The sequence below is a fragment of the Leptopilina boulardi genome, unplaced genomic scaffold (assembly GCF_019393585.1).
Source record: "Leptopilina boulardi isolate dan_hultmark-lab unplaced genomic scaffold, ZJU_Lbou_2.1 LbouV2_316, whole genome shotgun sequence".
NCBI classification, from domain to species: domain Eukaryota; kingdom Metazoa; phylum Arthropoda; class Insecta; order Hymenoptera; family Figitidae; genus Leptopilina; species Leptopilina boulardi.
The window spans coordinates 1975710-1992225 of NW_026137881.1; the positions used below are offsets into that span (position 1 = coordinate 1975710).

At 26.6% G+C, this 16516-nt stretch overlaps 1 protein-coding gene across 12 annotated transcripts in view; it reads left to right on the forward strand.

The window, feature by feature from the left end:
* LOC127283950 (RNA binding protein fox-1 homolog 2) overlaps window positions 1-16516 on the forward strand; it is a 410297-nt gene that overhangs the window by 196894 nt on the left and 196887 nt on the right. For 5 of the 12 annotated variants that reach the window (XM_051309145.1, XM_051309146.1, XM_051309152.1 and 2 more), the window contains exon 1: window positions 2177-2849. The exons of 1 other annotated variant lie outside the window; for it this stretch is intronic. In XM_051309145.1, the coding sequence (XP_051165102.1) occupies window positions 2838-2849 (12 nt within the window). In that variant the 5' untranslated portion in view covers window positions 2177-2837. Of the gene's footprint in view, window positions 1-2176; window positions 2850-16516 lie in introns of those variants that run through there. 6 more of the 12 variants (XM_051309150.1, XM_051309143.1, XM_051309144.1 and 3 more) reach the window with 2 other exon arrangements.

The window sequence follows — 16516 nt, forward strand, 5'->3', positions numbered from 1 at the left end:
AAGTTAAATTTTTTACTTCTTTTCTTTTTCAGTTCATAAATAAATAAAATATATTTTAAAGATTTATAATTCTAATAGTAACAAAATAAATTATTTAGTTCAAAAATAAATATTTATTTGAAAATAATAATCAATGTAAATATAACAGATTATTTGAATAAAAAAAAAAAATTCTTTCAGTATAGAATACAATTTAAAAAAAATTGAATTTATTATTAATGTTAAATTCTTTAATTTAGAAAGGAAAATTAATTTTTTTTTTGAATATAAAATAATGTACACCCATAGAGAAAAGATTTCTTTGATTTAAAGAAACCATAGTTTCTTTGACTTGTTTTCTTTTATTCAAAATAAAATTTTCTTTGAAACAAAAAAAGCTTCTTAGTTTCAAAAGAAAATTTCTTTGATTTAAATAATTTTCTTTGAATGAAAGAAATTTGTGCATTAAATCGAAGAAATTCTAACATTCATATAGGGTCAGAGAAACATTTATTTGAATGAAATAATAACGCAAATTTCTTCGAAACGAAGATAATTTTTTTTGAATCAATTATAATTTGTTTGAAACAAATAAATTTTCTTTGAATCAAAGAAATACTTGTCAAATAAATTTTCTTTGAATCGAATAAATACTTGTCAAATAAATTTTCTTTGAATCAAAGAAATACTTGTCAAAAAAATTAATTTCTTTGAATTAAAGAAATCTTTTTTCTCCGTGTATTAATTAAAAAAAATGATAACAAAAATGATTTTTGATGTATTTTTAAAATATAAAATGTTTTATTTGATTCAAATATAATAGTATATATTTGAGTTAAATAAATGTATATTTGCGTCTCACAGCCTACTAGCCTTTTTATTTGGAGTAAATTAAATTTTTATGAAAATCAAATAAGAATTTATTTAAAACAATAATAATAATAATAATAAATAATAATAATAATAATAATAATAATAATTATTATTATTATTATTATTATTACTATAAAATAATAATAAATAAAAATTTATTTGAATCAAATAAATATTTATTAGGCTTTGATAAAAAATATTTCATTTCTCTGGGGTGTATCAAATGTTTAGCATGGCTATTATTAATTGTTTAAAATAAAATTTTTTGAAACTCTTTTAGAATTATAAAAAAAAATTATTAAAAAATTAAAAAATATATTATTAGTTACTCAAAATTTTAAAATCATTTTCCTTTTTTTCTACTTAAATATAAAAAAAAAAAAAATTATAATACACTCAGAGAAAAGAAATATTTTTCTTAGAGCCAAATAAATATTTATTTGTTGAAAATAAATTTTATTTGCGTTAAATAAAATTTTATTGATATACTAAATAAATTTTCTTTTTAATTTAAAACAAATAAAAAGTTACTCTGAGATAAATAAAATTTTAGCTGCGCTTCAAATAAATTTTACTTGTCTCAAATAAACACGTATTAAAAAAAAAAAATAATTTTGGTTGTTTAATTTAAATAATTGTTTACTTGACTATACTCAAATAACTATTATCAAATAAAATATTTATATCTGCGATATTATAATAATTATTATTTGAGTCAATTAAATCGTATTTGTTTCAAAAACAAAAATTTATTACCTCAAATTTAATTTAAATAAAAAATATTTGCTACAAATATATTTATATTTGATAAATAGTCAAGTAATTGATAGAATCAAAAATTTTTTGTAAGCAGTGGTCTTTTGTATTAAAAAATTAATTAAATAAAAAAATTAAAATTATAATTATAAAAAATTAATTAAATAGAAAAAAATTATAACGAAATATAATAGTAATATAAAATAAATATAATGGCTTTTTGGTTATTAATTTTAAAAATAAAAATACAAAATGACATTTCGTATTTATTATTATAATAATAAAATTAATAACCAAAAAGCCATTATATTTATTTAATTAATATTTAACGATCGCTAGTAACATATAATTTTCATTTATTGTTTTAATAATATTAGGAAAAAAAAATTTAATTTTCATAATTTAAAAATCTTTATATGGTAAAGAAACTGATTTTAGAGAGAGAGAGAGAGAGAAAAAAAGGAAATAGTAGAGAACGTTTGATGATTAAGTTCAGAAAATTGACGCAGCAAGTTCACAGCGCTGCGCGCGCGCAATTTTAGATGGCGCTGCGAGTGAATTGGTGCATGGCGCCGGTACAGCCGTCAGTCTGAAAAGGACCACGCAAAGTGGTTGCCGTGAGTTCGATCTGCCGAGAGAGAGAAAGAGAGAGAGAGAGAGAGAGAGAGAGAGAGAGAGGGAAGGAGCACTGTGGAAAGAAAGAAAGCCAAGTAGTCTAGTGTGTTTTGCGGACTTAACCGCACTGTGAACAATCATAATAGATTGTTTAATTCAAGTCTCGATTTTAATTTCTATTTTCAATAATAGTGAATACTCTCACGGTCTAGTATAATAGTGTGCGCGTCTCGACGGCGACGTTTTTATATATATATATAGAGAATATATATATATATACAGTGCGTGTGTGTGTCTCGTGCGTGCGGATAAACGCAGTTCGACCGCGCTACCGGTTTCTGTCTCTCGTTTTGTGTTTCGACTAGGATAATAACACGCCGTTTTCTTGAAAGAGAAGTTGTGACGGAGAAAGTGTTTGCGACACGAGGTACAAGAGTGACAAGGAAGGAAAAAAAGTGACTGGCAAACGTTTGAGAGGAGGTGGCGACCGTGGAGGAACATACGACGACAACGACGACGTGCTCAGGAGTGTCAGATTGTTTTCTCACACAACGGTGGAGCAAAACGGCCTCAAACTGTGGGGCTCTGGGGCGTTTTTCCTTCCTCCGCAAGGAATGTACTACCCTGTAAGTGTCGATCGTTATTCTCTTTTCAGCCCCGCGTCTGCTCACAAAAATTCCATTGCTCTTGATTTTTCGCGCGTTTTTTTTTTTTTTTTACTTTCTGTTTACAATGTTTTTTTTTGTTACAATGAATTTTTTTTTGTGGCTTTTATACGAAAATTGGAAATTGTTTTCTTTTCTTTTTTTTTGCTATTGCTTTTGAGATGCACTGCGCATTCGGAAACCTAACCTCTATTATGAAATGCCACTTTCAAGGACAATTCTCCTTCATTCAGTGATTACCAGATTTGAAATTGTTTTTTATTTTTTGATTCTGTGAGAATAGAGAAGGAAAATATTGAAGGTTATGTTCGTTTAGGTTGATTCTCGATATCTCGCGAGACGCTACTAAAACACACGAGGGACGCTTTCATTCGTAAGAAAAAAAAAAGAAATAGATTTTTATAAAATTCAGTTTATATTCGAAAATGGAAGGTGAATTTACCGTTTGCATTTTGTGAATCAAGGACAAATGGTATTCATAATATTGTTGAATGTCTTTTATCTCGATTGTCAATAACCTTTTTTCTATATATATATAGTTTTGTTTTCTTTGTTGTGATCGGAATTCGGTAGATTAATTTTCAGAGACTCAAAATAAATAATATAATAATAATAAATAATATAATTAATACATTAAAAATAGAATATTTTTTTTAAATTTTTGTGATTTTTATTTTTAATACAGAAAGCATTTTTAATATGAATTTAACTTAATCGAAATGTTTCTTTTAAAATTTCGTAGATTAGATTTTTTTTTGCGGATTTTCCTAAACATGAATGAAAGATTTAATATTTCCTCTGAAAAATCTCGGAAGGTTACAATATGTTTGTAGTTTAGAATGAATTTTGAGAGGTCCCCTTTTCAAAGTTGGGATGGCTTAATATAAGCATTTGCATACCTACTAGACTACCTACTTTTTCCTACATATATATTTATGAGGGTTAAGAAAAAAAAATATTATACTTTCAGAATAAATAATATTTTGGGAGTGAAAATTAAAAAATTAATATTATAACAAATTGGAAATAATTTAAATTTTTATTAAATGAAATTATCGCTAATATAATTAAACATTTGTTTTTTAATCAGAAGAGAAAATTAATGAGAGAGAAATTGTCGGGGAATTTTGACAATGGAATTTAGAAAGCTGAAATACGCAACGTTTATGATAAACGATTTTTAAAGAAATAATTTTTAAAATGAAACATTTTATAATTTTTTTCCTAAAAAATATTTTTTTATAATTTGTTGATTAATGAAAACTACAAGAAATATTTTTTAGGCAAAGAATTATAGAATTTTTCATTTTGAAAAATTATTTCTTTAAAAATCGTTTATCATAAACGTTGCGTACTTCAGCTTCGTGAATTTTGTGTGGACACTGAATTGAAAAGCAGTTTATAATATGTTGTTTAATAGTGAGATAATTTTGTTATTTCATGCTCAAATTATTTTATATAGTTGAATTTTACTTTATTATAATATTATATATATGTATATATATATACTCGGAGGAAAAGTTTAATAAATTAGTTTTTAATAATTTCTTTAGTTAAATAGTAATAAATAAATTATAATATTTGTATAAAACTTTTTTTTACAGTACATTGAAATTCATAGTAAGCAAAAAATGTTTTGTATGTAAACTATTTTTGGAACAAAGAGAAAAAAGGGAATATGTGTTTAGAATTATTACTGTTGAGATTATTATAAATACTTTTTATTTTTATTATTATAAATACCATTGAGTATATTAATAATAGTAAATTTGGAATTAAAATATCTTTTAAAATCTATAAAAATAAGATTTTTATGTCTAGTTTTATTTTTATTTTCTTTTTTTTTTTTTATTATACCGGATTATTTAGAATATTCTAAATAAATAAATCTCGGGAATTAAAAACACGTGTTAAATTGTAAAAATGTTCGAATGACAATATGCTTGAGTTTCTGAAATTGCAATATGTGTCCCTTTGCCTTAATTTAGTGTGTCATAAAATCTAACCATATCTTAACAGATGTTTGACTGCCGGTTTTTCAGACATTCAATATTATTTCACCGTAAATCAGGTATAAAATATTCTTATTTTTCATTTTCAAAGAATATTCAGAATTATAACATTGTGAAAATATTTCTAATATATATAATTTGAAAATATTAAATATTCCACAATTTTAAATAAATCAGACCAGATCCAGTTTATTTTTTTTTCGGCTATCCTATTAGCAAATTTCGACTAAAGATGAGCCAAGCCAGACATATTAGACTTCCAGGAAATGTTTTTCACAACAGGTAATTATTGTTACCTGTTGTGATTATATTTTAGTTTGTGACAAAATTATAGATATATAAAGATTAAAATCTGACGATAATTCGAACAAAGGGAAACTAATTTTGATTAAAAGATTTTTCTTGATGGCTATCCGGTTTTTGTCAAATTATTATATTTGTATTGTTCGTTGATGACAACCAGAAAACGCTTTGAAATTAGTTTGTAATTTATTATATGGTGTAAAAATACTTACTCTCAACAAGTTTTTACGATTAATCATTTTAGAAATTAAATTCTTTTTTTATTATAAATAAAAATTTTATCCAGGGAAAAAATTTACTGTTTTTTCGTAGTTATTTTTTAATTTTTTTTTGAGTAATAATTTTCTACAAAATTATAAAAACGAAACATTTTTTTTTCCCAAATATTTCTTTTGCTTCCATTTTATAATCATTTTTGTAAAATATGTTTTAACAGAAATTAAGAAGTTAAATGAAGCACTTATTAACATAATAATCATTAATCAATTATTTGATGATTATATCTGAAGCAATTTTTTTTTATAATGGAATTAAAATTTTAGTCTAACTGCGACAGTTTCTGTAAAAAATTAATTTTTTAAATTAGAAAATGAATTACAAAGCTGAAGTACGCAACGTTTATGATAAACAATTTTTAAAGAAATTCTTAAAATGAAAAATTCTATAATTTTTCACCAAAAAAATATTTCTTGTAGTTTTCATTAATCAATGAAATATAAAAAATTATTTTTTAGGCAAAAAAATTTTATAGAATTTTTTATTTTTAAAAATTATTTCTTTAAAAATCGTTTTATCATAAACGTTGCGTACTTCAGCTTCGTAGAAATTAGAAAATAATAATAATAATTAATATTATTATTTTAGAATTTATTAATTAATTTTTTTCTTAACGGTTTTTTATTTATAAATGTATGCGGAATATAAAATAATTTTTAAATTTTACATAGGACATGAAAATAACTGTTTTTTATTAACATTTTATAAATAAACAATTTAAAAAAAACTGGGGGTCAATTATGTAAATGTTAATCGACTTTTTCCACTTCGTTTTCTGCATCTTTAGTATAGTAAAATTCATTTGTTTTTCACTGAAAATTAAGTTAAAATCAATTTTGAAAATAAAAAATATTTTTTAATATATATTACTTTCCAAGACGAGAAAAATATTTTTGTTTTTTAAATTTGTCAATTCGATCTCGGGAAATTTGTTTTTTTTAATTAAGAGAACTTTTTGGAAAAATTTTAATTTAGCAGAATTCTCATTCAATCGAATTTTATGTGATACGAATGACAAAAATTCTAATTCATTGAATTTTTATTTGTACGAATTTTTAATTGATAGAATTTTTAAGAAGCCGAATTTTCATTTATCCGAAATTACAAAATAACAGAAGAAACAATCGACAGAAAGATTTTGGCGCAATTTTCAAAAAATTTACCATTCACGATTTTCTATTGGTGAATTTCTGTCGTTTAACACAATTTTCATAGCTCTAAAATATGTATAAATGAGACGCATGATTATATGTATGTTCTAAAAATCATTAGTAAGAATTTTCATTTTATGGATTATATTATTTGTCATACACGGAGAATAATGGAAAAATGAATAAAGTAACTTTTACTACTTTAAAAGTAAAACCGGAAATGTTTGCAGTTTCTGCGCATTTCTGGCAATTTTTAATTCAGAAATAGTAAAATTTACTATTTCAGAAGTAAATTTTACTATTTTTGCAGTAAAAATTGACAGAATTGCCCAAAAAACTGCGGACAGTTTTCGGTTTTACTTTTAAAGTAGTAAAAGTTAATATATTATAGTTTTTTTTATTTTTCTCCGTGTAATTATTTTTGAGCAAAATTTTTATATGTTCGAATTAGTATTTTGCAGAATTTTCATCAAAGCGATTTTCTATATTACAGAATTTTTATATAACCAAAAATTCACTTCACACAATTTTTATTTGTTCGAATTTTTATTTGTTAGAATTTTTATTTGCTCGAATTTTCATTTAACATATTAGACATTTTAAAGAATTTTTATTGGATAGAATTTAATTGCATAGAATTTTCATTTTATTCTTTCAGATGAATTTTCATTTGTTCGAATTATTTTTTTGATATAATTTCCGTATAACCGATTTTTTAAACTTCAGAATTTTTACTTAACCGAAAAATCATTTAACAGAATTTCTAATAATTAGAATTTTTATTTGTCCGAAATTGCAAATGGCCGAAACAACAATCGATTTTGGCACGATTTTTAAAATCAACCGATCACAATTTTATGGATAATTTTTGAAAATTCTATGCAATTTAATTCTAGCCAATAAAAATTCTTTAAAATGCCCTATTATGTTAAATGAAAATTCAAGAAAATAAAAATTTTGACAAATAAAAATTCGAACAAATAAAAATTCTTTAAAGTGAATTTTCGGTTATATAAACATTCTGTAATATAGAAAATCGATTTGATGAAAATTCTGCAAAATACGAATTCGAACAAATAAAAAATTCTGCTCAAAAATAATTATGACAAATGAAATTCCCTAAAATGAAAATTCTATGTAATAATTTTTAGAACATAATCATGTGTCCCGTATAAATATACATATTTTGTCTTTTATAATGTTGAAAGAAAGTGGTTTGGAAAAATCAATAGAATTTTCAAATATACTCTTTTAGCTTATATGTATTAGTTGTATGTGTTTGTGATGTGTAATATTACATTGTCGCATATATAAAATATACTTTTATAGTTACACATGCACATCTATACAGATATAGAGACTGAAGTGTGCAAGCATCAGGTTCACGGTTCGCTCGGCACATGGGTGTTCCGCATGCGTAAACAGACTGCATTTGCAGCACGCTTTTCATTTTTGGTTTCCGACCATTAGCGTAATTTGCATTGGACCAACGTATACCATATATATATGTATATAGAAGTTGAGAATCGTTAGGGCTTTCAGTTTGACCACAATAAACAATTCTCTGTCGCTCTAGACCTGATACATTCTACAGTTACACTTGCTGCGTTATCGTCCTTGGACACAGGATCCCTATATGATGTCATCGATTTGAGAGGAGGCCATGGAACAATACATTATTCATTGAGAATCACAGTCTACTCTTGCTGAAAAGAAATCCTTTGTTCCGTGCGAAATACACGAATTAAGCCAAAATCCCTCTCTTCCCATGATAATAAGTCTTTCATGATTCACTGTTAATGAAAAATTTTCTCTACTCAACATATTTTCATTTTTGACTTTAGTTTTTTTTTTGCAGAAGTTTTCTCACTATCAAGGTGTTTTCCTAACATTATAAGAACAGACTTCCTTGTCGTCGAAATCACAATCGCACTTTGCTGTTTTGGTGGGAGGAGATATTTTAATTATCACCTCTTTGAATCTGAATTAGTTGTTTTCTACTAATAAAAGAGTGCGTATTCGTTTACCAATTGAATTAGTAACAGTTTTGACTGAAAAAAAACTACTAATTGCTAGTGGAAAACTACTAATTCATGGAGTTTTTAAGACGATTTACTCCATGAATTAGTTTTCTACTAGCAATTGGTAGTTTTGTAAAACTAAAAATCACAGAAAATTAAAAGGCATTAAAATAAGCTGCAACGCTTATTTTAATGCTTTTAATTTTTTGTGATTAGTCAAAACTGTTACTAATTCAATTGGTAAACGAATACGCACTCTTTCATTAGTAGAAAACTACTGTAATTCAGATTTAGAGAGTCTATGAAATAAATTTAATGAAATTTTTGTATCCTTGTCGAACACTATTGGTTGGCGCAATAGTGGACCACAAATCGTAAAATTTTGGGCTGATATTGCCATTAATAGGCATCCAATATTGGTTTGTCATTGGCTGCAATGATAAATAACTAAAATTCAAATTCTTGGTTACTAATTGTCTACTAAAGATTGAAGCATTATTGAAAATCAAAGATCGGCTCCCTTTACTGGCCCAGTCTTTGTAGCCAATTAAGAACCAAGCTTTTGAGAATCCGTTTTTTGTCTTGGCATCCACACTAAGAGAAACGATTGGTTGCAATTACCTTTTCGTTAGAAAGAGTATTTTTGCTAATTTATATTAGTTACTGTTACCATTTAGTTAGTCAGCCTAACCATTTGGTTCGTAATGTAACTAATTAAATAGTTATTCCACACTCTAAATCTGAATCAGTGAAAATTCCACTGAATTCAAATCACTGGCTCAGTTTTCTTTAATTCACCAGTGGAATTTCACTGAGAATCAGTGGTTTTTACGAGGGGGGATTTACTAGTTAAAAACGTGTACACTTGACTACCGGTATTACACCTAATGTTACCCTTATTACTAAGTTATTACACGTTATTACAGAGTATTACACATTATTACAGAGATATTACACATTTTTTTGCGTTATTACAGCACCGTAATAACACATTATTACACGGTATTACACGTTCTTACACAAGTATTACAGGAAGAGTGTACACTTGACTACCTGAGTAAATTCCCCATCGGGTTTTTACTGATTCCCAGTGAAATTCCACTGGGGGTCGATTACATAACTTTCCCACATCTCACTTCCCACATTTTACATACCACTTCCCACATCCAACATCTCACTTCCCACATTTTACATCCCACTTCTCACTTCCCACATCCAACATCTCACATCGCACTTTCTACATCTCACTTCCCACATTTTGTGGGAAATGGGAGAGATGTGAGAAGTGGGATTTAAAAGGTGGGAAGCGTGATACGAAAAGTGTAATGGACAATGTGAGATGTGAAGTGTGAAATGTGAGAAGTGGGATGTGAGATGTGGAATGTGAAATATGGGAAGTGGGATGTGGTATGTGAAATATGGGAAGTGGGATATATAATATGGGAAGTGAGATGTGAAATATGGGAAGTGGGGTGTGAAATATGGAAAGTGGGATGATGGATATGAAATATGGGAAGTGGGATGTGGGATGTGAAATATGGGAAGTGGGATATGAAATATGGGAAGTGAGATGTGAAATATGGGATGTGGGAAGTGGGGTGTGAAATATGGGATGTGGGATGTGAAAGATGGGAAGTGGGAAAGTTACGTAATCGACCCCCTGGTGAATTAAAGAAAACTAAGCCACTGATTTGAATTCAGTGGAATTTTCACTGATTCAGATTTAGAGTGCAACAAAATAATTAGTTAAACGAACTAATAAAATAGTTACGTCAACCAATAAAAATAGTAACCACAACTAATAAATTAGCTGCAGTATAGTTTACTAACTAAAAATAGTAACCCCAACCAATCTTTTCTCAGTGCAATTGGCAATTTCCCATTGGATCTGTACTTTTGTATTTTGTAAAGAAAAAGATGATTTAAATTTTAAAAAAGCTTTAGTGAAATTTTAAATAATTTAATTTAAAAATTTTTAAACAATTAGAAATTGCATTTAAATCAAAATTAAAAGTTTTTATAAACATTATTTTTAGGTTATGTTACTTAAATCGTTTCCTATGCATAAAAAAATTTTAATTTTGATTTAAATACGCAATTTCTAATTGTTTAAAATTTTTTAAATTAAATTATTTAAAATTTTACTGAAGCTTTTTTTAAAAATTTAAATCATTTTTTTCTTTAAAAAATACATTTAATTGAAAATAAGGTTTATTAAAAAATCGTTACTTAAAAGAAAATTTTAAATCGTTGATTATAAACGTTGTGAACTTCAGCGCATTGTTAAAATGAAATAGAATTTTTTGGTTCAATTTTTTTCAAAAGCTTCTGCAAGTATTTTTGTCAAAAAAAAAAGTATATAATAATAATTGAGCGGACGACTGACCTCACAAAAGGTGGAATCACCAGCAGTTTTAATATTCATTCCACCTCTCTCGTTTTAGTCGAGGTCACTGTATTTTGACTCCGAATGAACATGTCGGGGTCTTGCTTTCAAGAATAAGTTGGCTCGATGGCCTCTGTATATTTATATGTTCATCAAATTTTTATTTCTTAATATATACCTATACATATATATAGTGTGGAAAATATAAAACTTATTTTAAATTTGACGATTGTTATAATAAACAAATTGATTTAAAAATTTATTTTAACTTATACAATAGATTGCAATTGAGGTAATCCATAGACTGAAAAAAATGTTTTTGATTCATAAATAATATCGGTTACTTGTCTATTATGAAATAAATATTTATATATTTGTATCAAATAAATACCTCCATGAAGTTGGCGTTGACGCTCAGCGCCGAAAATTGTTTTTCACATGACCAAAAATGTAAAATTATTTTTTAAAAATATTTTTGGTCCAAATAATGCCTTGAGAAATACTTTTTCAAAGTATTATATTTTGATCCAAAACCTTTTTGAAAATGAGATTTGATATTTTTGGTCCCATGAAAAATAATTTTCGACGCTGAGCGTCGGCGCCAATTTCATGGAGGTGTAAATAAACTGTATTTAATTTAAATACAGTTTATTTCAACCAATAATTTTTGTATTTGAAAGAAATAAAATTTGACTAAAAAATTATTTGATTTAAAGAAATATTTTTAGTCAAGTAATCAATTATTTGGATCAAATAAATTTTTGCTTAGTGTATGTATCTGGCTAAAGCAACTTCCATGGAAGAGCATTTAAAAAAATTATAGCTGTTGTAACATTTGTAAGCTAACAATTCCACTATGGATTTTAGTCATTTTGATGTTCATTTTTTTTTTTTTTTTTTTTTTTTGAATAATTTAGAACCCTAAAGCCATCTGCGCGGTGATTTTCAAAATAGTCGAGTATCTAAAGCATTGTGTGTTGAGCGTTTTCGTGTATTATAAAAGTTTCATGAAGTTTTTAAATATAATTGTGAAGAATAAACTTTTTAATGTGTTGTTTTAGTGAATAACATGGAAGTGCAGCGCATTATTTATTGAAGAGATATGGGTTTTGAAATTTCCCTGAAAATGTTAACGTTCAAATAAACCACAGTCATATAACAATAATAACTTATTCACTAATTAATATGGAAATTGAAAACAAAATTCATATTAAAAAGCTTATAAAATTCCAAGTAAAATGGGTATATTAATAAATAATAATTTATTGACCATTTGATTAGATTCTATCACTTGATGGATATGGATAAAATTTCTGTAATTTTAGGCTTTTGGATTTATTTTTTTGATCCTTGGCATAATTTAGAAAAGTTGTAAAACAAATTTTAATTTTATATAATTAAGGTTTAATTTAAGTCGAAGAAACTTAAAATATCTTACTCTCTAAATTTGAATCAACGATAAGTATACCACTGGTACCAATCAGCGGATATACGCTGAAAAATCAGTGAAATTCCATTAATTCATCAGTGCATATAAGCTGATTAGAATCAGTGGTATACTTATAGCTGAGAATCAGCGAGATTCCGCTGATTCAAATTTAGAGAGTAACGGGTTCTTGAGTTATTACCAAAAATGTACGACAATGTTTTATCCTAATAACCATGTAATTTGGTAATTTTGCATTGTAATTATATATGGTTTTTAGGATAAAACATTGTCGTACATTTTTGGTAATAACTCAAGAATCCGTTAAGATATTTTAAGTTTCTTGGACTTAAATTAAAGCTTATAGTTATATTTTAAAATTTGTTTTACAACTTTTCCAGATTATTCCAAGGGTCAAAATAATGAATCGAAAAATTACAGTTTATCCATATTCATCAAGTGATAGAACCTAACCAAATGGTAAAAAAGTATTTATTAAATTAATTCCGGATTAATTACGAACAAATTTTCTTGAATCAATGCTACTTTTTTTCCAATCTAATCAGTTTGATATTCACTGAAATATTTTTTTTTAAAAAAAAGGAGAAAACGTTCCGAATCTTGTGATATAGTTATAGATAAATGATAGATATAGATTCCCAATGATGAAATTCAGTAAAAGAAAATGCACTCAACAAAATGCCAAGAGCACTTACCAATTCTTGTCATTTTCAGGGTTGAATAAAATGGTAAATGAGTCTTTTCACGTAGTTAGAGAGAAATCTCTCTCTTTCTCTCTCTGTCTTTCTCATTAAGAATATGAATAAAGAGGTCACTGATCCCTCGTTGCCTCTTCGTTAACATCGTCATTCCTATTAATATATTCGCAATCCATTATCATCCAATGAAATGAAAAACACTGCATACGAAAGAACCGACGATCGAACTGTCAATTATCCGCAGTTAATGCAGCACCGCGTGGCACTCGCACTTTGAGTATACATATATATATATATATATATATATAATATGCGTTTATATAAATTCCATTTATATTCGATGAGTTGGTCTGTACAATATATCCCTCATTTCTCTTTCTCCAATTTTATAAAATGGATTTTGATTCAATTTCTTGAGTCTATTGAAAATTATATTCACTTGACTAATTCTTTATTAAGTAGATTTATGAGTTTATAGAAGAAGAAGAAGTATTATGATCTTCTTTGGGAGATTATTTTTAGGGATAAAAAAAATACTGTCCATAGAAAATAATTCGCAGACATGCGGGTACCACAGTTTCTTGATCCACATATATTCCATTATGAAAGAGAAAGAGAGAGAGAATATAATACTGGTGAAAATTTCCTACGGGTTTCGTCGTATTTTCTTTGGTTGGGTATATATATATATATATATATTCTATTCTAAAGGCTTTTGTGGAGCTTTAAGAACCGTCCACACCAAAAATTTAGCCGCAAAATGCGGGACATGCCGAGGGGATCTGTATATGTTGTTCGATGTAGTCTTCACTCATTTCTCAAAACGAGAGAGTGAGAGTGAGAGAGAGAGAGAGAGAGGCATATACAGGATTTTATGAGCTTTTCGTGATGTACACACTGAAAATTTCTGCCTCCAGGAAATTCTAGGGATTCCTTGGAGTCGTGGAGCACCCGTAAGTTGGATACTTAACGTCGGATCCGCAGTGCTTGGCAATGTTCCAGAGAAATTTCGCATTGGCTACACAAGTGACTGCCATTCTGTCTTTCTACGTCGCTCTCTTTTCAACCCTTTTCCTTCGTCTCATCGTCCTCTTGCTGATAAAAATAGCTGAGAGGAATCTTTTTCTTCTTCTTCTTCTTCTTCTTTTTTTTTACTTATCACAGACACAGGGTCTGTTTTATACCAGTACTACTACTACTAATACTGAATGCTCAGATCTGGCCTTATATATATAAAGTTTCTTCTCTTCATCTCAATTTCAACCGTTGATCTACTTTGATGTTTTCTTTGTCTTCGGACTTTTTCTCACCTGAGGGTATTTTTCAAATTTTTATTTAATAATTTTTGGCTTTTTGTGAGTTTTCCTCTTTTTTTAAAAAAAGCATAGTACACACTAAAAAATAATACTTACTTTCAGTTCACTTTTGACTAAAACCGATAACATAAGAACCATTTTTGCTGAATTTCAGCCTCGAGTATATGATTTTAAGTCCTAAAATTGACCTAATCTAGTTTTAAGATAAAAATTTCGCTAGTTTTCAGGCATTTTGATTTTAAGGTGTTAACGGTTTCAGTATTTGTTTTTTGTGTGTATGTAGTGTAAAATTATTTCAGAATTATTTCACGATCGTCTTATAGTGTAAAAAAAGTGTACTGTAACTTTCCAGTTCGTTGTAAATTTACAAGGTGGAAAAAATCAGATGCAACATAAACTAAAAGTTGTTCTTATTTTGTAAATTTCTCACTTATTGTGTCTCTGTCAGTTAAATAAATGTATTTTTCTTATGTAAAATACCATAAAATGGTATCTTACATAAGAAAAATACACTGACAGAGACACAATAAGTGAAAAATTTACAAAATAAAAACAATTTTTAGGTTATGTTGCCTTTGGATCTTTAAAAAAAAATTCATAGAATTTTTCATTAAAAATAGTAGATTATATACGTTATGAACTTTAGCATCGTTTGGTCCATCCATATCCATATGGTATTATTATGATTATTATTAGGGTTCTTATTATAACCGCCATTTATATATGCACTAATGAAATTTAATAATAAAAAATTTCCTGTTTGGAATTTTTTTATTACACTCTTCTTTTTTAATATAGCAATTTTTTTAATTTAGAAATGAGAGAAAATTGTTTTTGAGAATAATGAAATTCTTTTAAAGGAGCAAATTATTCTATGATTACTTATTCAGTGTTATAATTTTAAAAACATTTTATGCATCATGTGTTTTCTTTTCCAAGGATTTACCATTGGATGAATTGCTTCTTTTGAAATATTATAATGGGAAATATCTTTCTAAGAAAATTAGTGCAAGAATTTTTGTTATATAATTACGTTCTATAAGTTTTCATAGTTTTTTTTATGAATATTATTGGTTAATTTTTTAGTTTTGTTCAATTGCATTATTTTTTAAGATGATTTAAAAAAATATTCGCTAAATGAGTTTTAAATTTTGAAAATAATAAATATAAAAGTATTATTTACTTTTTTTTCATACTCTCCTTAAAGTGCTCTACATTATTGTTTGTCATCTAAATGATGATTCATAAGAAATGTGCGAAGCATTTTTAGTCACCGAGCCATATTTTTGTTTTGTTCTTTGTGTTTCATCTTTTGCAGCAAACCGTATACTAGACAATTCGCCTTTGTGTTTATATTTATATTCGACTTCATTGTCTCTCTTCAATAATACCTACAAAAATTATGGAAAAAAAAATGAAAATGACAATATTCGCGAATAATTAAAATCACTCGCAATATATTTTGCAATTTTCATTTGTTTATTATTAGTATTTCTTTTTTTTTTTTTTTTTGAAACTTTGGTTCATTTAAGGTCCATCTTGTAGAGAATGAAAATTAATTTTCCATTTAATGTTGAAAAGAACGAAGAAAAATAAATTTAACGCAAGTTCGAAAGAAGCAATTTAAGATTCTTAATCGTCTTAACGAGATAATTGCCATAGCTCAAGAAGCGATGCATTCAATATTACAATTTTCAAGACTCCAAGGATTACTTAGTAAGAGTTTTAAGTTTCATTTCGATTTTAGCATGCTGAGAGAGATATAGTGGAGAATTTTTTTTTCACGATACTCTCTAAATCTGAATTAGTAAAAAAGTTTACTAATTTGAATTAGTGACTCACTTTTTGCTTTTCAATTAGTAAAATTTTACTAATTATTAGTAACTTTAACTAATAATTAGTAAAATTTAACTAATTAAAAAGCAAAAAGTGAGTTACTAATTTAAATTAGTAAACATTTTTACTAATTCAGATTTAGAGAGTATAAATTTTGAGCCGTGTTACGAACGGAATTTCGT